Genomic DNA, 20,971 nt, shown 5'->3' on the forward strand with positions numbered 1-20,971 from the left:
GGAGTGCCGCACTGTCGGAGGGTCAGTGCTGAGGGAGTGCCTCACTGTCGGAGGGTCAGTGCTGAGGGAGTGGGCACTGTTGGAGGGTCAGTGCTGAAGGAGTGCCGCACTGTCGGAGAGTCAGTGCTGAGGGAGTGGGCACTGTTGGAGGGTCAGTGCTGAGGGAGTGGGCACTGTTGGAGGGTCAGTGCTGAGGGAGTGCCGCACTGTCGGAGGGTCAGTGCTGAGGGAGCGCCGCACTGTCGGAGGGTCAGTGCTGAGGGAGTGGGCACTGTCGGAGGGTCAGTGCTGAGGGAGTGGGCACTGTTGGAGGGTCAGTGCTGAGAGAGTGCCTCACTATCAATTGTGTTTACATAACACCTCAACTGGCCTCAGTGGCGAACATGAAGATCCCATTGCACCAGTTTGACAAGAGAAAAAGGGACCAGTCTGTTGTTGCCTCACGGGGCATCAGTGGGGAATGATTCATGGTCACATTGCAGTCTGCGGGATCTTGCTGTGCGCAGATTGGGCGCTGAGCCTGCCTCCGTGAGTGAGAGCGGCGGCACTCGAAGAGAGTGAGCGCCCCCGTCGCGGCGAGAGGCGCTAGAGAAATGCAGGTGCCGCCTCTCACCCTGGGGCTGCAGGCTTTGAGAAGGGCGGGCGGAAGCCCATACCTTATATGGTCAGTGACGTGGCCCCGGGGACGCCCCAGCTGGGTGGGCGACACAGAAACTGAATCATTCCTTTTCCTGATGTAAGTCGGTGGTAACTTACAGAAACCCTCAGTCACGTTGCAAAGTGAGTTAGTGAACCCAGGGCGCCCCGGGAGAAACCTGCACTTGAAAGAAAAGGCAATTAAAACTTCCAACAACTTTAAACCTCGGTATTTCTTGGTGGTGAGCTGTGACACTTGTAAGTGGGTCTGTGTCTCTGTCAATGCCTTTCCCTTCAATTAAGGAGCTAGAATTTCTAATTTCTTTTTTTAAGTTTTGAAAACTACTCTTCAGTATTTTTCTTACTTTTAAACCAATAACTTTTTCCTCGAGTGAATTAATCAAGTCAGATGGAATTATCTTGACATTGGGAGATGTTAAGGGACGAGTCAGTAATTGTTAGTTCGGGGGGGGGAATACAGTGGTGTTGAAATAATATATATACTTTTTAAGAAAGCAGTTTGGCACGCATGCCTGACCCCCCCCCCCCTTCTGTAGGGGTTGCTTTTATTTGTGTTTGGTTGAGGCGAGATGGGGGGGGGGGGGTGAAGGGAGATGTTTATAGTTTTTCTGAGTTAATTCTGTGAGATTGAGTGTTGGCGGGGGTAGTGGTGTCAGTTTTATTTAGCTGGAGTTGGGGGGGGGGGGGGGGGGTGCAGATATATGTCCAGCCCTCGACTAGGGAAAGTTACAGTTTCTGCAATAATTCAGGGAAATTCATCTGGAAGTGTGTGGCGTGTGTGTTAATTTCCCGCTAATCGTTGCTTCACCCCGGGGGGGGCGTGTGTTTATTTGGTGTCATGATCAGGGATTGCTATCACCACAAGTTCAGCTGTGATAACCCCCCCCCCCCCAATGTGTCACAGGAAGGAGGGGGGGGGAGAGGAACTACAGGGAGGGAGGGAGGAGCATGGGGCAGGGGATGAGGGTGGAGGGGGGCTACACTGAGGGAGGGAGGGAGGGACATGGGGCGGGGGGCGTGAGGGTGGAGGGGGTTACACTGAGGGAGGGAGGGACACGGGGCAGGGGGGTGAGGGTGGAGGGGGCTACACTGAAGGAGGGACAGTCTAAGGATAAGGGGTAGGACTGAGGAGAAACAACTTCACCCAGAGAGGTGGGGGGGGGGGGGGGTCTGAGGGACTCTCTGCCCCAGAGCAATCAAGACCCAAATGTTGGGTGTTTCCAAGATTTAGTTTTTCGGGTTAATGGGATCAAAGGGAGACTATGCTGGATGATCAAGTTGAATGGTGGAGGAGGATTGATGGGCCGAATGGCGTACTGTTTTTCTACATTTCCAACCAGCGGTCTCAGGGTCCTCTGTTGCCCATTGACAGGCTGTAGGGCTGGGAAATGGGATTCAAGTAGGTCGTTTCTCGATAGCCAGCATGAACACATTGGGCCGAAGGGCCTCTATGACTCTAGCCTTGAGCGTGAGCCTGTAAAATAAACGCCTGACCCACTTGAGAGCTGACTAAGGGGCTCCATGTGTTCAGAGAGAGGGATATACTGCTGAGGGTGTAGAAGCTTCTGGTCAGACTGTGTTTGGGGTATTGTGAGCAGTGTTGGGGCCCTGTATCTAAGGGAGCACCTGGGGGCGTTGGAGAGGGTCCACAGTCGGTTCATGAGAATGCTCCCTTCATCCCTGGGATCAGCACAGGACCCTGTATCACAGAATCCCGACAGTGTGGAAACAGGCCCTTCGGCCCAACAAGTCCACACTGACCCTCTGAAGATACCCCGTCCAGACCCGTCTCCTTACCCTACGTTTATCCCTGCCTAATGCACCTAATCCCTGAACACTATGGGGTGATTTAAGATGGCCAATCCACCCTAACCTGCACATCTTTGGAATGTGGGAGGAAACCAGGGGAAATCTATGCAGACACGGGGAGAATGTGCAAACTCCACACAGACAGTCACCCGAGGCTGGAATCGAACCCAGGTCCCTGGCGCTGTGAGGCAGCAGTGCTAACCACTGGGCCACCATGCCAACCCTGGTAACGTTTATAAGGATAAGGGGGAATCCAATTAAGACTTACAGAATAGATAGGGAGAGGTTGAACAGGCTGGGGCTGTTTTCCCTGGAGCGTCGGAGGCTAAGGGGTGACCTTAGAGGTTTATAAAATTATGAGGGACATTGATAGGGTAAATAGACAAAGTATTTTCCCTGGGGTCGGAGTGTCCAGAACTAGAGGGGCATAGGTTTAGGGTGAGAGGGGAAAGATATAAAAGAGACCTAACGGGCAACTTTTTCACACAGAGGGTGGTACGTGTATGGAATGAGCTGCCAGAGGATGTGGTGGAGGCTGGTACAATTACAACATTTAAGAGGCATCTGGATGGGTATATGAATAGGAAGGGTTTGGAGGGATATGGGCCGGGTGCTGGCAGGAGGGACTAGATTGGGTTGGGATATCTGGTCGGCATGGACAGGTTGGACTGAAGGGTCTGTTTCTGTGCTGTACATCTCTATGACTCTAATACTAGGAGACGTGGATGTGGAGAAGATGAGTAGGAGGGACTGGGACCTGAGGGCACAGCCTCAGAGTGAAGGGCCGACCCTATAGAATGGAAGTTGGGGAATCGGTGGGACTCATCGCTACAGAGGGCTATGGAGGCCAAGTCACTGTGTGTGTTTAAGACCGAGTTGAGCTGGGTTCTTGATCAGTAAGTGGGAGGGGGACTAAGGGTCATGGGGAGAAGGCAGGAGAATGGGGTTGGGAATCACATCAGCCAGGATGGAATGGCGGAGCAGAATCAATGGGCCAAATGGCCTCATTCTGCTCCCATATCGAATGCCTTGTGGGAGTTAGTCCCACAATATCCCAACTCCCTGTGGGAGAGTGAGCCCCACGTTCTCTCTTTCCCCCCACCCCCCGTGGGAGCGAGTCCCACATTCCCCACTCCCTGTGGGAGCACATCTCACATACTCTTTCCCTCCCCCCGGGACTTCTCCCGAATTCCCCATTGGATTGATATGGGATTGTTTTCTACTAATGTCCCCTCGTTCTGGTCTCCCTGCCCACGCGGGAATTGGTCTTCTCAGCGAGGGAACCCATTAGCATTCGGTCTTCAGGAGGGGAGATTCCCAGAGTGTCAACCCTTTCTTGATTGGTCAACTCTGACATTTCTGTCGAAATTCCCTGCTAAAAGTCCTGTGCGTCCTCTCCGGTGCCTCCTGCAGTTATATTTTCGATAGTACAGAGACCAGAACTGTGCACAGGCTGCCATCCACTAGGGGCTTAAACAGGTGGAGTGTAGATGCAACGTAATGAGCCTGTCAGGTGGTGATGCCTGCTGTAGTCCAATAGCTCAGTGGTCCTCATCATTCTCAATTTGCAAGCAGATTGTACAGGAGCCTTGGTGAGACCACCCCTGGAGTGTGTGTGCAGTTTGAGGAAGGATCGTCTGGTGATGGAGAGAGTGCAGGTTTCCCAGGGCTCCATCCTGGGATGGCAGGATGAAGGGAGACTGAAACGGTTAGGAATATATTCCCTGGGGTTTAGAAGACTGAGGGCAATCTTCCAGAAACTTGTAAAATTCCAACAGGATTAGACAGGGTAACCACAGGCAAGGACATTCCTGATGACCAGGGGGTGGGTGGAACTGGGGGAAGGGGGGGGTCACAGTCTAAGGATACAGGGTAGGAATGAGAGCAGGAGATATGTCATCTCTGCTCAGAGAGTGGGGGGGATCCTGTGGAAGTCTCTGACACAGAAAGTGGTTCAGGCCAATGTTTGAGAAGGAGTTGGATATCGTTCTCAGGGCTAAAGGGATCAATGGGGGAGAAAGTGGGGAAGGGATCAGGTTGAATGGTGGAGCAGGCTAGATGGGCTGAATGGCCTGTGCCTTATGTTTCTAAAAGGGAGGCAGCTGGATATCTGTGGTAGCCTGTCCTATCTGTCCCGTAGTAGCAGTTGATTTTGACCCTCTTTCCCCCTCTCTCGGGTCCCTAGGTCGGAGGATGGAGGAGGAGATCAGAGCCGCTGTGATCTTTCTGGTCAGCCTGGTGATCCGGCGGAGTGACCTGGCCCAGGACAAGGTCAAGGAGTTTGGGGAGAGACTGACCACTGTGCTGCGCCAGAAATACCAGGGCCACTGGTACCCAACCAATCCCAGCAAGGGCCAAGCGTACAGGTAACCAATCACCACCTCTGCCCGGCATCTCAGATGGGACAGCACAGGGTCAGGCCGTTCGGCCCCTCTGCTCCCTGCTGGTGTTCCCTGCTCCTCTCTTCATCCTCACCCACATCCTCCTTCTCTCTATCTCTGTGCAGTTATTACAGGGAGGGACCGTCAGTGGGAAGGAGCCATTGAAACACAGGAAATAGGAGGAGGCCATTCAGCCCCTCAACCCTGCTCCAACATTCAATCTGATCACTCAGCTCAGTCCCTCAATCCCATGTCTCCCCCCACACCCTTCGATCCCTTTAGCCCTAAGAACTTTCTCTAATTCTTTCTCAAACCTTTCTAGGGCAGAGAATTCCACACTCGCTGGGAGAAGACGTTATTCCTCATCTCAGTCCCAGCCTGTATCCTTAGACCATGATTCCGGATTCAGGACTCTCCAGTAACTGGGAACATTCTTCCTGCGCTTACCCTGTCTAGTCCTGTCAGAATTTGGGGAAAGGGGGGCCAGGCGGGTACTATTGTGGGGAGACTGGGGCATCTTTCAGGTTAGACATTAAATTCAAACTTCCATTTACCACCTCAGGTGGGTGGCATAGAACCCACAGGCCCTCGGAGGAGGGCAGTCGGTGCAGTCCCCCACCAACCCACCTCCCCATGTCCTGGGACGGGTATTTATCTCAACAAAAACTTTACACAGAAACAAGACCTCGGTCGTAATAACGCTGTGGGAGCTTGCTGTGAATAAATTGGCTGCTTTTTCTCCGTTATACTTAACGTAAGCGCTCTGGGACGTACTGAGGCAGCGAAAGGCGCTAGAGAAATGCAGGTTTTTGAGCTGCCAGTATTGAGCCAAGGTCCCCCTGCAATGGCGGACTCTGCCCATCTGAGGGCGGTGTTTCTCAAGGTTCAAACCGATGCGCTCAGTTCTGGCGCCATCCGGTGGCCAGAACCCTTCAATACAAGCAACAGCTCAAACAACAATGGCCTGCATTTCTCTAGCGCCTTTGGCGTTGCCGCAAAACTGTCTTTGTGCTCTATGGGAGCCAGAACTTGTTCCTCAAACCTCACGAGGTCATCACCCAAGAGCCTGATCAAGCAAAGGAGCTCAGCTTTTAAGGGACATACTTAGAGAGGAGGATGAGAGATGGTGGAGAGGTTTAGGGGCAAATTCGGGGGACCTCCAGGCAGCCGAAGGTGCGATGGAATTCGACAAGCACGAGAGGCCAGAGATAGGGAGGGGGCGTAGGGGCCGGAGGGGGTTATAGAAATAGGGAGGAGGTGTAGGGGCTGGAGGGGGTTATAGAAATAGGGAGGGGGTGTAGGGGCTGGAGGGGGTTATAGAAATAGGGAGGAGGTGTAGGGGCTGGAGGGGGTTATAGAAATAGGGAGGGGGTGTAGGGGCGGGAGGGGGTTATAGAAATAGGGAGGGGGTGTAGGGGCGGGAGGGGGTGTAGGGGGTTATAGAAATAGGGAGGAGGTGTAGGGGCTGGAGGGGGTGACAGAAATAGGGAGGGGTTAAGGGGCCGGAGGGGGTGTGTGGGGTGATGGGACAGTAGGAGTTCCTATGAATTTGGAAACAGACTGAGCAGATTTCCCATGGCATCCTTGGTATTCCTTGATTGTGTTCCCCTCTCTGTCTCTGGGCAGGTGCATTCGGATTAACAAGAAACAGAAAACCGACCCGTCGTTGCTGCTTGCTTGTGAAGACTGTGGCCTGGAGTATAACCAGCTGAGACTCCCCAAGGAGATCACGTTGTGGATCGACCCCAGCGAGGTGTGCTGCAGGTGAGAAGCCAGCCTAGGGCTGGGGCAGAGCAACTCAGCCCAGAGTCCCACTCTGGGCAACACGATTTGGGAACAGCAACAGGCCATTCAGCCCATTGAGTCTGCTCCAGCATTCAGTGAGATTGTGGCTGATTCGGATAACCCTCCCCTTTCCTGCTTCCCCACAATCTCCAGCCCTCAGCCACTGACTCATACCCTCTCGGGGTGAGGGACAGGGAGCTGGGAAGGTTAAGGAGGAGACTGAATCCCCCAGGGTGGGGTGGCAGTTTCGATCAGGCAGAGACACCATCTCTGGGGACAGGAGGGTCAGTCACTGGAGGGACACCGGGTTGGAGAGAATCAGGAAATGAGCCACAGGGAGAATGTGTATTTGGAGGGTGCCAGTTGTTGTTGTATCTGGGACACTGCCTGGAAGGGAACAGGTTCCACTGGAAGGGGGAATATTCACAAGGGGGTGAAGTGGGGAGCTCTTTGACAGAACCAGCACAGGCTAAGAGGGCTGAATGGCCTTCCCCTGTGTCTGTGGAAGCTGTAGCTGGGGTAAGGAGGGTGTGTGGTTAGGGACAGAGCCTGGAGTTAAGGGACTGTGTAATTCTGAATCCCTGCAGGTCTGGAGAGAGCTGTCAGCCCTTCACCGTGGCCCAGTTTAAGCAGGAATCCAGGAGAGTGTCGTCTTTAGACTCTGAGCACGAAGCTGGGAGTTCCGAGTGCAGTACGTCCGACTACCACACCGACACATCCTCGGATGAGGAGGACCACATCAAAGAGCAACCAATCAATACGACAGCAGAGGCTGCCACCAAGGTAAAGGGAATGGGGGGCGCGGAGGGAGGAGGTACCCATTCCTGAAGGAAGGGCTTATGCCCGAAACTTCGATTCTCCTGCTCCTTTGATGCTGCCTGACCTGCTGCACTTTTCCAGCAACACATTTTTCAGGGGAGGTACCCAGTGTCAGGGACATCACGTGGGACATTCCAACACAAACCCAGCTTCACACATCCCACCTCACACCGAAAGGCTACCCACTCCACACCCCTCCCTGACTGTCTGTCTGTCACCCCCTCTGTCCCCCCTACACCCCTCCACCTCTCTGTCACATCCTCCAGCCCCAAACCCCCTCCCTATCTCTCTGTCACCCCCTCCATCCCCCCACACCCTTCCCTATCTCTACCCCCCTCCAGTCCCTACACACCCTCTTTATCTCTGTAACCCCCTCCAGCCCCCGCACCCTCTCCCTACCTCTGTAAGCCCGAACACCCCTCCCTATCTCTGTCACCCCTCCAGCCCCTACACCCCCTCCCTATCTCTGTAACCCCCTCCAGCCCCTACACCCCTCCCTATCTTTGTATCATCGATAGTCACAGGTGAGGTGCTGGAAGACTGGAGGTTGGCAAACATGGTGCCACTGTTTAAGAAGGGTGGTAAAGACAAGCCAGGGAACTATAGACCGGTGAGCCTGACCTCGGTGATGGGCAAGTTGTTGGAGGGAATCCTGAGGGACAGGATGTACATGTATTTGGAAAGGCAAGGACTGATTCGGGATAGTCAACATGGCTTTGTGCGTGGGAAATCATGTCTCACAAACTTGATTGAGTTTTTTGATGAAGTAACAAAGAAGATTGATGAGGGCAGAGTAGTAGATGTGATCTATATGGACTGCAGTAAGGTGTTTGACAAGGTTCCCCATCGGACACTGATTAGCAAGGTTAGATCTCATGGAATAAAAGGAGAACTAGCCATTTGGATACAGAACTGGCTCAAAGGTAGAAGACAGAGGGTGGTGGTGGAGGGTTGTTTTTCAGACTGGAGGCCTGTGACCAGTGGAGTGCCACAAGGATCGGTGCTGGGCCCTCTACTTTATGTAATTTACATAAATGATTTGGATGTGAGCATAAGAGGTACAATTAGTAAGTTTGCAGATGACACCAAAGTTGGAGGTGTGGTGGACAGCGAAGAGGGTTACCTCAGATTACAACAGGATCTTGACCAGATGGGCCAATGGGCTGAGAAGTGGCAGATGGAGTTTAATTCAGATAAATGCGAGGTGCTGCATTTTGGGAAAGCAAATCTTAGCAGGACTTATACACTTAATGGTAAGGTCCTAGAGAGTGTTGCTGAACAAAGAGACCTTGGAGTGCAGGTTCATAGCTCCTTGAAAGTGGAGTCACAGGTAGATAGGATAGTGAAGAAGGCGTTTGGTATGCTTTCCTTTATTGGTCAGAGTATTGAGTACAGGAGTTGGGAGGTCATGTTGCAGCTGTACAGGACATTGGTTAGGCCACTGTTGGAATATTGCGTGCAATTCTGGTCTCCTTCCTATCGGAAAGATGTTGTGAAACTTGAAAGGGCTCAGAAAAGATTTACAAGGATGTTGCCAGGGTTGGAGGATTTGAGCTACAGGGAGAGGCTGAATAGACTGGGGCTGTTTTCCCTGGAGCGTCGGAGGCTGAGGGGTGACCTTATAGAGATTTACAAAATTATGAGGGGCATGGATAGGATAAATAGACCAAGTCTTTTCCCTGGGGTTGGGGAGTCCAGAACTAGAGGGCATAGGTTTAGGGTGAGAGGGGAAAGATATAAAAGAGACCTAAGGGGCAACGTTTTCACACAGAGGGTGGTACGTGTATGGAATGAGCTGCCAGAGGATGTGGTAGAGGCTGGTACAATTACAACATTTAAGAGGCATCTGGATGGGTATATGAATAGGAAGGGTTTGGGGGGATATGGGCCGGGTGCTGGCAGGTGGGACTAGATTGGGTTGGGATATCCGGTCGGCATGGACGGGTTGGACCGAAGGGTCTGTTTCCGTGCTGTACATCTCTATGACTCTATCTCTCTAACCCCCTCCAGCCCCTACAATAACAGTGTAATGTGTGTGAATTTGATGCAGCCAGTTGAAGGTTGCCGGAGGGTCCGTGCTGAGTCAGAGCACTGCGCTGATGAGGGGTATAAAAGATCTCTCGGCCACTGTTTGTTCTGAGAGCTTTCTCTGGGTCTTGACGCCAAAGTTTGCCCCTCGACCAATAACACTAAAGAACTAATGCTCGGGGGAGCTTGCCGATGTGTTTTGGGGAACATGGAGGTGATGGGAGGTGCTATGGAAATGCAGATTCTGTCCAGTCTGCAGGCCAGATTGGGGCTTGTTGGTTTGATTCCTCTGACTGTCCCTTTTCTTCCTCCCAGGTGCCCGGAGGTTTATACCAGTCTGCTGCAGTGTGGCCCCAGTATCCTCACAAGCTGGTCCAGTACGCTACCTTCTACCAGCCCGTGCCCTTGGTCAGCTACTACTTGATGCCAAGGCTGGACAAGGTCCTGAGACCTCCCCCCGGCTTCCTCCTGTCTCAGGGACAGACACAACGCTCGAAGTTTGGCAAACGGTACAAATGACAGGAATCCAGTCCGGAGAAAGAGATCGAATACGTCCCTTAGCTTGTACTGAGGCTGCTGTGCTGGACAGAACTGTGTCCGTTCGCACAGGCAGTCTGCAAGGAAGAGAATTGTACGTGTGTGTGTGTGTGTCTCAGTGTGTGAGAGACAGTGTGTTAGAGAGGAGGAGGAGGAGAAAGGGTCACACTGCCTGTGTGTGTGTATGTGTGTGAGACTGAGAGTGAGTGTGTGTGCAGAAAGGTCACTCTGCCTGTATATGTGAGTATGAGATCCACACTACTGCTCCTGTGGGGCTGTGTATATTTTCTCTGGCATGGAGACAGTGTCTGTCATAAATCTAGAAGCTCAGGTTTTTCACCAAATACGGAATAGCTGTGATCCTGTGTACCTGTTTAAATTAATGTCCCGTTGGGCTTGTGGAGTATGTAATATCGGTATTTTTCCTGACCCCTCATTGCTCATTCATGTTGAAATTTGAGCCCCACTCGGGTTTTTAAAACAAACTAAAATATGATGCCTGCCATTGCTGAATAGCCCAAAAGGTACTGGGGGTGGAACAGACTGTAGCCTGTGGGGTCAGAAACTGGCAATGAAATAATGTGTTCGGCAATATTTATTTGGCAATTTAAAAAATATCCTTTTTTTTGTTTTGGAGAACTTTTCTCATTAGGGGGGAGGGGTGTTGAGGAATAAAGTCTGGACTCTGGGATTTATTTTAAGCTGCTGCTCCCCCTCCATGTGTGAATAGTTGTTGGTGTCTCTCCCACCCAGGCTAGGTAAGGATCTCCCTCCTCTACCCCCCTGCTGAAGAGATAGAACGTAGAACAGCACAGTACAGGCCCTTCAGCCCTCTATGTTGTGCCAACCTTTTTATCCTACTCTAAGATCATACTAACCTACATACCCTTCATTGTACTATCATCAGTGTGTCTAGTCAAGAGATGCTTAAATGTCCCTAATGCATCTGACTCAACTACCATGCCACTCTGTGTAAAGAACCTAGCTCCAACATCTTCCTGAAATGTTCCTCTAATCACCTTTAAAATTATGTCCTCTGCCCCTGTGATAGACATCTCCACGATAGGAAAATGTCTCTGGCTCTCTATGCCTCAACAACTTGTACACCCCTATCAAGTCATCTCTCGTCCTTTTCCGCTCCAGTGAGAAACGCTCTCACTCCCTCAACCTTTCTTCATAAGACATGCCCTCCAGTCCAGGCAGCATCCTGGTAAATCTCCTCTGCACCCTCTCTAAAGCTTCCACATCCCTCCTCATAATGAGGTGACCAGAACTGGACACAATATTCCAATTGTGGTCTAACCATGGCTCCATAGAGCTGCAGCATAACCTTGCGGCTCTTAAACTCAATCCCCCTGTCCATGAAAGCCAACACACCATACACCTTCCTAACAATCCTGGCAGCTTGGATTCTCCTGAATATTCCATTCATCTCCGGAACACGTCTGGTGCTTCTGACCCAGGGATACAAGCTCCCCAGGGGCTGGGGGAGTGGGAGTTAACCCCCTGGCACAGACCCACTTTCCACACCTCCAACCCCCTTCCTTGTCTCTCGATCTTTTACAGAAATCAGAATAATGACAGCAGACTTGAAAAGTGTTACTGTTCCAATTTGTGAATGGGAGTGTTTTTATAATGAAACTTGATATTTATTGACTGTACATTTGTGTTCCCAATTGTGAATTGAATAAATAATTGCTGGGTTGCTGTCATCATCTCACTCACCCTGTTTGTTCTGTTTTGTTAAAATTCATGTACTTCCTGCATGAATACCTAAGAAAACAAGTACTACCCAAAATGTCTTAAATACAAACCTCCCCTTAACACACCACTCGCCAGAAGAATAGCAGAGCAATGAGAAAACTAACCTTCCAGCTCAGCGAGCAAACCTACATCCAGAACTTCAACCTGAGCTACAAATCTTCTCAAAACTCTCTAACAAATTAACCTACTGCCTTTTGGTTCCCCCAAACACATTTATCCCAAAATCAGCCGTGGCTATGTTTTTCTTTGTAAATGTTTGGAATAATGAGCGATTTCCCATTGGATGTGTTTCTCGGTTGATTGGCAGTGAGGGATTGGGGGATTGTCACAGTGAAATTGTGGTCACTGTCTGGGGAGGGGAGGGGGCTTTCTTTAGAGCAGAGAAAACTGTGGGGGAGGGCGCATAGTTGCGATGTGTAAAATTGAGAGGCATGGATAGGATAGGTGGTAAGAAACTTTTCCGTTTAATGGAGGGATCAATAACATAGAAAATAGATGCAGGAGTAGGCCATTTGGCCCTTCGAATCTGCCCCACCATTCAATAGGATCCTGGCTGATCTTGCAATCTCAGTATCCCATTCCCACACTCTCTCTCCATACCCCTTGATCTCTTTAGCTGCTCCAGCTCCCTCCTGAATCCATCTGGCCCCAGCATCTTCCTATGGGAGAGAATTCCACAGATTCACAACTCTTGAGTGAAAACATTCCTCATCTCAGTCCTGAATTTTTACCCCTTATTCTTAAACTGTGACCCCTAATTCTGGACTTCCCCCAACACCGGGAACATTCTTCCCACATCTAGCCTGTCCAGTCCCATCAGGATTTTGAGATCTCCCATATCCTTTGAAATTCCAGCGAGCATGAGCCCAGTCACTCCAGTCTTTCCTCATGTCAGACTTGCCAATCCTGGGATCAGTCTGGTGAACCTTCGTTGGACTCACTCAATAGTAGGAATGTCGTTCCTCAGACCAGGAGAACAAAACTACACATGATACTCAGGGTGTGGTCTCACCAAGGCAGTGTATAACTGCAGCAAGACATCCATACTCCAATCCTCTCGCTATGGAGGCCAGCATGCCCTTAGATTTCCTCTCTGCCTGCTGCACCTCCATGCCATCCTTCAGCAACTGTTCCACTGTGACACCTCACCTATTCCTAAACTGCCACCGTTCAGATAATAATCTACTTTGCTCACATTTACCCACATTATATTGCATTTGCCAAGTATTTGCCTACTCAGTCAGTCTGCCCAAGTCATCCTACAGCCTCTTAGCATCCTCCTCACAGCACACGCTGCCACCCAGCTTAGTGTCAAGCACGATTTTCCCTTTAGTGAATCCATGCCGAGTGGGACTGATTCTGTCACTGTTTTCCAAATATTCTGTGATTATGTCCTGAATGATTGACTCCAGCATTTTCCCCACCACCGGTGTCAGGCTAACCGGCCCATAGTTGCCCATTTTTTCTCTCCCTCTTCTTTTTTTTTAAAGACTGGAGTTATATTAGCTCCCCTTCAGTCCATTGGAACTCTTCCAGAGTCGACAGAATGCTGGAAAAGGATCACCAATGTATTGCTATTTCTAGGGCCACTTCCTTAAGTACTCTGGGATACAGAGGGCCCTGGGGATGTATCAGCTTTTAATCCCATCAATTTCCCCAATACCATTTCCTGACTGATAAGGATCTCCTTCATGCTTGACCTTGTGTCCCCAGCATTTCCTGTAGATCATTTGTCTTCCTTAGTGAAGTCCGATCCAAAGTATTTGTTTAACTGGGTTGTCATCTCTTTGTTGAGAAAGTGAGGACTGCAGATGCTGGAGATCAGAGCTGAAAATGTGTTGCTGGAAAAGCGCAGCAGGTCAGGCAGCATCCAAGGAGCAGGAGAATTGACGTTTCGGGCATGAGCCCTTCTTCAGGAATGAGGAAAGTGTGTCCAGCAGGCTAAGATAAAAGGTAGGGAGGAGGGACTTGGGGGAGGGGCGTTGGAAATGCGATAGGTGGAAGGAGGTCAAGGTGAGGGTAATAGGCTGGAGTGGGGGTGGGGGCGGAGAGGTCAAGAAGAAGATTGCAGGTTAGGAAGGCGGTACTGAGTTCGAGGGATTTGACTGAGACAAGGTGGGGGGAAGGGAAATGAGGAAACTGGAGAAATCTGCATTCATCCCTTGTGGTTGGAGGGTTCCTAGGCGGAAGATGAGGCGCTCTTCCTCCAACTGTCATGTTGCTATGGTCTGGCGATGGAGGAGTCCAAGGACCTGCATGTCCTTGGTGGAGTTGAAGTGTTGAGCCATGGGGTGGTTGGGTTGGTTGGTCCGGGTGTCCCAGAGGTGTTCTCTGAAACGTTCCGCAAGTAGAGACAGGCTGCCTACTTGCAGAACATTTCAGAGAACACCTCTGGGACACCTTAGTCCTGACACTTCTTGCGTTAAAATAGACAACTTCAACCCATCACAGTGACTTCAACTTTGCCCTATCAACTGTCTATGCTTCCTCACAGACTCTCTGCACGCTGTATCTGCCCATTCACCAGCCTCTGATCCGTAGCTCCGGTTCCCATCTCCATGCCAAACTAAACCCTCCCAAAGTGCTCCAGCAAACCTCCCACCCAGGATATTGGTGGCCCTCCAGTTCAGATGCAACCCATCCTCCTAGTACAGGTCCCACCTTCCCAGAAAGTATCCGAATGATTCATATATCTGAAGCCACATGTTCAGCTGCACTCGCTCTCTGTTCCTAGCCTGACTAGCCCAACTGGATCAGCAGGAGAAGAACAATTCTTTTCTGAGCAACAGAGGAAAGGTGGAGGAGTGGAATGGGTCAAGTTGAACTGATGGACAGAAGGTGAGCTCAGTGCAGTGCTGCTCAGAAACCATGTTCCAATTGGACTCTGAGATTGTTACAGATCCATTTGTGTTGTGAATCCATTCCGATGCCCACTTCCTGAACTACAACCTTCACTGAGGAAGTTAAAAATTACACAACACTAGGATATAGTCCAACAAGTTTAACTGGAAGCACTAGCTTTGGGAGCGCTGCTCCTTCATCAGGTGGTTGTCAGCGGCGCTCCGAAAGCTAGTGCTTTCACTTAAATCTGTTGGACTATAGCCTGGTGTTGTGCGATTTTTAACTTTGTACACCTCAGTCCAACACCGGCATCTCCAAGTCATTCACTGAGGAAGGGAGAGACAGACAGATGTTTGGGAATGGCAGCATGGACAGTGGCAGTCATTGGCAGTGACTTATGTAAGAATGTCAGGGATCAATATCAGAATCTGGATTTGATAAAGTCATTTGCTAAAAGATGTGGAGAGGACAGGATTCAGCTGCAAGCAAGCAGTGAGCTGAGTGCATTTTGCAGCACAGAGGGAGGGTCAGCGCAGAGGGAGCGCCGCACTGTCGGAGGGTCAGCGCAGAGGGGGCGCCGCACTGTCGGAGGGTCAGCGCAGAGGGGGCGCCGCACTGTCGGAGGGTCAGCGCAGAGGGGGCGCCGCACTGTCGGAGGGTCAGCGCAGAGGGGGCGCCGCACTGTCGGAGGGTCAGCGCAGAGGGGGCGCCGCACTGTCGGAGGGTCAGCGCAGAGGGGGCGCCGCACTGTCGGAGGGTCAGCGCAGAGGGGGCGCCGCACTGTCGGAGGGTCAGCGCAGAGGGGGCGCCGCACTGTCGGAGGGTCAGCGCAGAGGGGGCGCCGCACTGTCGGAGGGTCAGCGCAGAGGGGGCGCCGCACTGTCGGAGGGTCAGCGCAGAGGGGGCGCCGCACTGTCGGAGGGTCAGCGCAGAGGGGGCGCCGCACTGTCGGAGGGTCAGCGCAGAGGGGGCGCCGCACTGTCGGAGGGTCAGCGCAGAGGGGGCGCCGCACTGTCGGAGGGTCAGCGCAGAGGGGGCGCCGCACTGTCGGAGGGTCAGCGCAGAGGGGGCGCCGCACTGTCGGAGGGTCAGCGCAGAGGGGGCGCCGCACTGTCGGAGGGTCAGCGCAGAGGGAGTGCTGCACTGCTGCCAAGGGTCCTCTTTCTGTCCGTGCATCTCCTGTACAGGACCCACAGGCTTCGTTTGGAAACAGTCTCAGATACCTGTCCACGATACTAATGATGCCATTAATAAAAGTCGAGAGTGCGGTGCTGCAAAAGCACAGCAGGTCAGGCAGCATCCATGAGCAGGAGGGTCAAGGCTTCAGGCACCAGCTCTTTCTTCATCAGGGATCATTAATAAAAGTAAAAAGGTGGATGCACTGAGCGCTCAAGTTGAGGATTTGGGAAAACAGGTGCCAACGCTGCAAAGATGTACTGAAATTTTCCAGATCTGGCCTTTATAACCCTCCTCTCTTTCACTGTCATTTGTCAGTGACTTTCTTCATTTTTACTCAGTCACTAACCAGTGATTCCCAAGAGCTGGTTGGCTTAGAGTCAGGGCCAGTCTACGTTGGTCTGGAAAAACAGCCTCTCTGGATTAATCCCATTTCCAGCATTTGACCCTTAGCCTTCTACGCCTGGGCGCGATAGGTGCACATCTCATTATTTATTAAAAGTTGCGCGTTTCTACCTCTTATTAACCCTAACAAGCACCAAGTTCCAGATTTCCACCAGCCTCTGCATGACAACGCTTTATCTCACCTCCTCTCTAAGCCTCCTGCCCATTCCCTTAAATTTATGTCCCCCCCACCCCCAACTGCTCCAGTCACTGATCCCTCCACCAAGGGGGAATTGTTTCGAGCCATTTCCAGCCCAGATACTATACATCTCAATCTCCTCTGCTCCAAGGAAAATAACTGCAGTCTGTCCCATCTCTCTTTAAAAAGGGAACTCTCCAGCCCCAGGTAACATCTTGGTAAATTCTCCTCTGCACCCTGCCCAGTGCAATCACCTCCATCCGATGATGTAGACTCCAGAACTGCACACCATAGCGTCCCCTCTGCTGGGAAGACATCCTGGAAAAGTCCGCCGTCCTCCTGGGAATGTCCTGTCAAATTCGAGTCTCCCGGTAGAGCTGTCGCTTTGCAGTTCTACGAGCAACATATCACTCCCAGGAGGGCTGGTTTTGAATGATTAGCTCTTTGGAACAGAGAGTGTGATCTTTGGGAGAGACAATGTGATTGATGCAGTGCACCCTCAGCTCCTGGTTTGGAGGGTCTTGTGAGCTTGCTGCAAGTGACCTATCACTGGTGTTGTGGTCGGCCATGTTGGTTGCCCAAACCTCCAAAAGGTCAATCAGACAACTGCATCTCTGCTGTCCAACAAACTATGATCTTAGTTTGGAGAATATGGTGAATTAATACCGTGCCTCACAAATGCCAAGCAATGATCATCTCCAGCAAGACAGAATCTAACCATCATCCCTTGAAGTTCAATAGGATCACCATCACTGATTCCTGAGTGGTACCACTGACCGGTCACTGAACTGGACCAGTCACATAGACACAGGTCAGGTCTAACTACAAGAGCAGGTCAGATGTTAGGAATCCTGCAGAAAGTAACTCCCCACCTGACTCCCCAAAGCATGTACACCATGGGTGCAGCTCCAACAACACTCAAGCAGCTTTCCATCATCCAGGACAAAACAGCCTGCTGGATTGGCACATCCACTGCCTGGGGCCGGATCATGCCAATACAGGCACTAAGGGAGTGCAGGTCGTTGCTATAATTGTAGCTTGTGTTCTTCTTCGTCTCTCGCGCCCTCATAACTTTCATTTCCAGATGCACCAGGCTTGATTTTCCACGCCAAGGTGTCTGATAAAGTGAACCCAAAAGGGAAACAAAACCTTATCTACAATTTGGTCATTGTGAACAAAGAATGTGCCTCTCGACCTTTGACTGGGGACTTCACTGTCGTCAATGGTGACATCTACTCCTTTACCTACACTCGGCTGCTGGGGATAGGTGCCAAGGATACTGTCATGTATCTGATGAAGAATACTGTTCCCCAGAGTTACACTCTCAGTATCCTGCCATCAGGTGCAGCTCAGACAGTGACCATACCTGTCATACTGCCCTCAAGGGCGACCAAGTCTCGGTGCAGCTTGAGTGTGGTTCAGCATGGAGTGGAATGGACGCTTCAAATTCCCAGGGAGTCCCTCTGCACTGAGGAGGAACGGGCTGATTTAGGCTTTGGCCAATTTCAACCACCACCTCCTCTTCCTCACTCCCCAGTATCCCACCCAGTCTCATCCCAGATTCCCCTTCACTTCCCTGAACCCTTAAGTATCCCACCCACACTAATCTGAGTCTCAAATACACCACCAACAGCCTTCAATCCCACTCTCCCCTCACCCTATAATATCCCACCCAGTCTAATCCCACTCTCCCCCTCACACCCTGTACCCTTTAATCCCTCCCAGTTAAATCTCATACGCCCATTCACTTCCCTACACCCATAAATATCCTACTCAAACTAACCTCACTCCCCACAACCTTTAATCCCCTATTCAGTCTAATCCCACTCTCCCAGCATCCTTTAATATCCCACCAGTCTAATTCCACTCCCACCCCCACTCCCAGCACCCTTAATTATCTCGCCCATTTTAATCCCCCTCTCCCCACATGGATGGTTATATTTCACTTGAACCTGATCACTTTCAGTCCATATGTACATTGTATTCACTGTAATAATTAACAAAATCACTGCATTAACATTGCAACCAGTCACAAGCATAAATTTAGTCTCAGTTAATGAATCCATGATTTTTTTTCAGTTTAGACTGAATTAACATGGCATTTGAAGCTTATTATTGTATGTGTTAAAAAGTGTGCAGATTTAGATCAATTGTTCTTGCAGCGTGGCACTCTGAGGGTGATGTAATCCCACAATTTGCTATCGAGGGTACGGAGGCCAGCTGCTGTCAGTGATTGAGCAACTATTGAAGTCATGTAGTAACATCTACGACTTAGTTACTGGAAACAAAGTACGCACCGACAACCCTGTGACTGGAAACCTCACTGCTCTTGGTTACTAGTACTTATCTGATTGACCTACTTGCTCGAGGGTTGACGGGAATGTTCTCAGGGAAACAAAGAGGTGTGCTCAATGAAAGGTGAGGGAGCCTGGAGTCACCCAAACAGTACCTATCAAGCTAAAACCTTTAAATCAGAAAAGCAGCCTGACTCTGGCCGAGGATGATGGTCACTCGGGTTAAAACATGGAGGGTTTGGAGGGCTGGCGGGGGGGTACAGGGAGAGGGGATTGGGGGGGAGGGGGGGGAATGCACTGCAGCAACTCTCCAAAAGCTCCTCAGACTGCACCTTCCAAACTCACAACCACTTCCATCAAGGAGGGCAGCAGATACAGAGGAACCTCAATTATCCAGCATTTAATTATCCAAATATTGGATTATCCAGCAAGATTACAAGGCCCAGATGCTCTGCTAAACTATGTTATCTGACATTCGATTATAGAAAATTCAAATCAAACTGAATGAAATATACCCGTCCGTGTCTTTTGGATAATCGAGGTCCCTCTGTACATGGGAACACCACCATCAGCATTTTCCCCACAGAGGACCTCACAATCCTGACTTTGAAATATATTACCATTGACCCTCCAGCAGTGCAGGCTCCCTCAGCACTGACCCTCGGACAGTGCGACCCTCCCTCAGCACTAACCCTCCGACAGCACGGCGCTCCCTCGGCACTGACCCACCGACAGTGCGACCCTCCCTCAGCACTGACTCTCCGACAGCACGGCGCTCCCTCGGCACTGACCCTACGACAGTGCGGTGCTCCCTCAGCACTGACCCTACGACAGTGCGGTGCTCCCTCAGCACTAACCCTCCGACAGCACGGCGCTCCCTCGGCACTGACCCTACGACAGTGCGGCGCACCCTGGGCACTGACCCTCCGACAGCGCGGCGCTCCCTCGGCACTGACCCTCCGACAGTGCGGCGCTCCCTCAGCACTGACCCTCCGACAGTGCGGTGCTCCCTCAGCACTGACCCTCCGACAGTGCAGCACTCCCTCAGCACTGACCCTCCGACAGTGCGGCACTTCCTCTGCAATGTGAAATGCACTGAGATGGCTAGTGTGCACCTCAGCCTGGACCTTTCGCTCCAAATGCTACCAAAGACGTGACCGTGTTGTGTTCTCCGACACCTGTGAGACTCCCACTGACACATTCCGAAACGGGTTGGCCTAGCCCCTAGATCTACAATAAGGTATCCCCGTGGTTTAACATGTACTCACCGCCCCACAGATACAGTTGCGTAAACAGGAAGTGATCAATGTCATTCAGGAAACTATGCTCCAAATCATTGCCTTTATTTCCAATCTAAAACCAAATTCATGCAGTTAGCTGATCAGATATCCTCCGAGTGAGTACAGGTGGTCCAAGTCAGATCAGTCACAAGATGATTTTGTCTGTTCGACACAGCAGCTGAGAGTTGGAAATCCGGGAGCAGACGGGGTAGGAGAGCCTAGATGCTTTGGTCCACTTCAGGATTAGTCGAATGGGGCATGGGTCACTCAGGGGGTTTGGCACCATCCCTTCAGCAGGGCTTCCTCACAGTAGGGTCTCCCCACGCTTGCATCAGGCCCCTGTGGACCAGCTCGCTCCACTTGTGAATCCAGCCTTGCACATTGTGTCCGTGCTGCTTAACCCAGGGAACGAGAAACTGGGCCGGCTGCTCCCACCTGGAAACACACACACACAGTCAAATACACGGTGTCCTTGATCCCTGCCCAACCACAGCCTCTCACTGACTGACCCCCACAGTGAAATCAAATGTTGCCCAGCCCACCCGTTCTCCAATTTCAGCTGGAGTTTAGTTATAGTGGGGGTCAAACCTCCCACCTCGAATACCCCCTGCCCTCCCAATGACATCTCAATAGGAAAGGGCATCGGAACCCATGCTGCCAGTTCTGATTGGAAGCAAACCAGCTGACCCGCCCTCTCCCTAGCCTTAGCCCTCAACAGGCTGTCCGTATTCTCGTGGTGACTGGCACATTTTATCAGCATGTGGCAGCCAGCAAAAGCTCCAATTTCATTCTCCCCATCGCACAGCAGATCAGGGCTCGCTCCTGCTCCTAGGAAGGGCAGGGATATACAGGGCTGGGACCAACCTGTTTAGTTGGCTCACCCACACAAACCCTTGTTGGCCATCTAGCCCTGGACTGGGACTCGATAAAGGTAAAGTCTGCATCATCTTATCAGCCCATGGGGCTGCTGTCACATTAGAGAGGGATGACTGCAGGTGGTTTAACCCGAGGGTCACC

At 51.4% G+C, this 20,971-nt stretch overlaps 2 protein-coding genes across 3 annotated transcripts in view; one reads left to right on the plus strand and one right to left on the minus strand.

Annotated features, from left to right (window-relative positions):
* The first annotated feature begins 758 nt into the window (after nucleotides 1-758).
* btg3 (BTG anti-proliferation factor 3) lies at nucleotides 759-11,726 on the plus strand. The gene is made up of 5 exons (XM_043683255.2): nucleotides 759-894; nucleotides 4,652-4,832; nucleotides 6,474-6,611; nucleotides 7,220-7,415; nucleotides 9,795-11,726. The coding sequence occupies exons 2-5, from the start codon at nucleotides 4,660-4,662 to the stop codon at nucleotides 9,996-9,998; spliced, it is 711 nt and encodes a 236-aa protein (XP_043539190.2). The 5' UTR covers nucleotides 759-894; nucleotides 4,652-4,659; the 3' UTR covers nucleotides 9,999-11,726.
* An 8,275-nt stretch (nucleotides 11,727-20,001) lies between these two features.
* haus5 (HAUS augmin-like complex, subunit 5) overlaps nucleotides 20,002-20,971 on the minus strand; it is a 32,745-nt gene continuing 31,775 nt past the window's right edge. For both annotated transcript variants that reach the window (XM_087981067.1, XM_043683247.2), the window contains exon 20: nucleotides 20,002-20,389. In XM_087981067.1, coding sequence (XP_087837193.1) covers nucleotides 20,245-20,389 — 145 coding nt within the window. In that variant the 3' untranslated portion in view covers nucleotides 20,002-20,244. The remainder of the gene's footprint in view (nucleotides 20,390-20,971) is intronic.

This window comes from Chiloscyllium plagiosum, unplaced genomic scaffold (genome assembly GCF_037043375.1).
Source record: "Chiloscyllium plagiosum isolate Xiang-an unplaced genomic scaffold, Cpla_swu_hap1 HiC_scaffold_38, whole genome shotgun sequence".
Lineage (NCBI taxonomy): Eukaryota > Metazoa > Chordata > Chondrichthyes > Orectolobiformes > Hemiscylliidae > Chiloscyllium > Chiloscyllium plagiosum.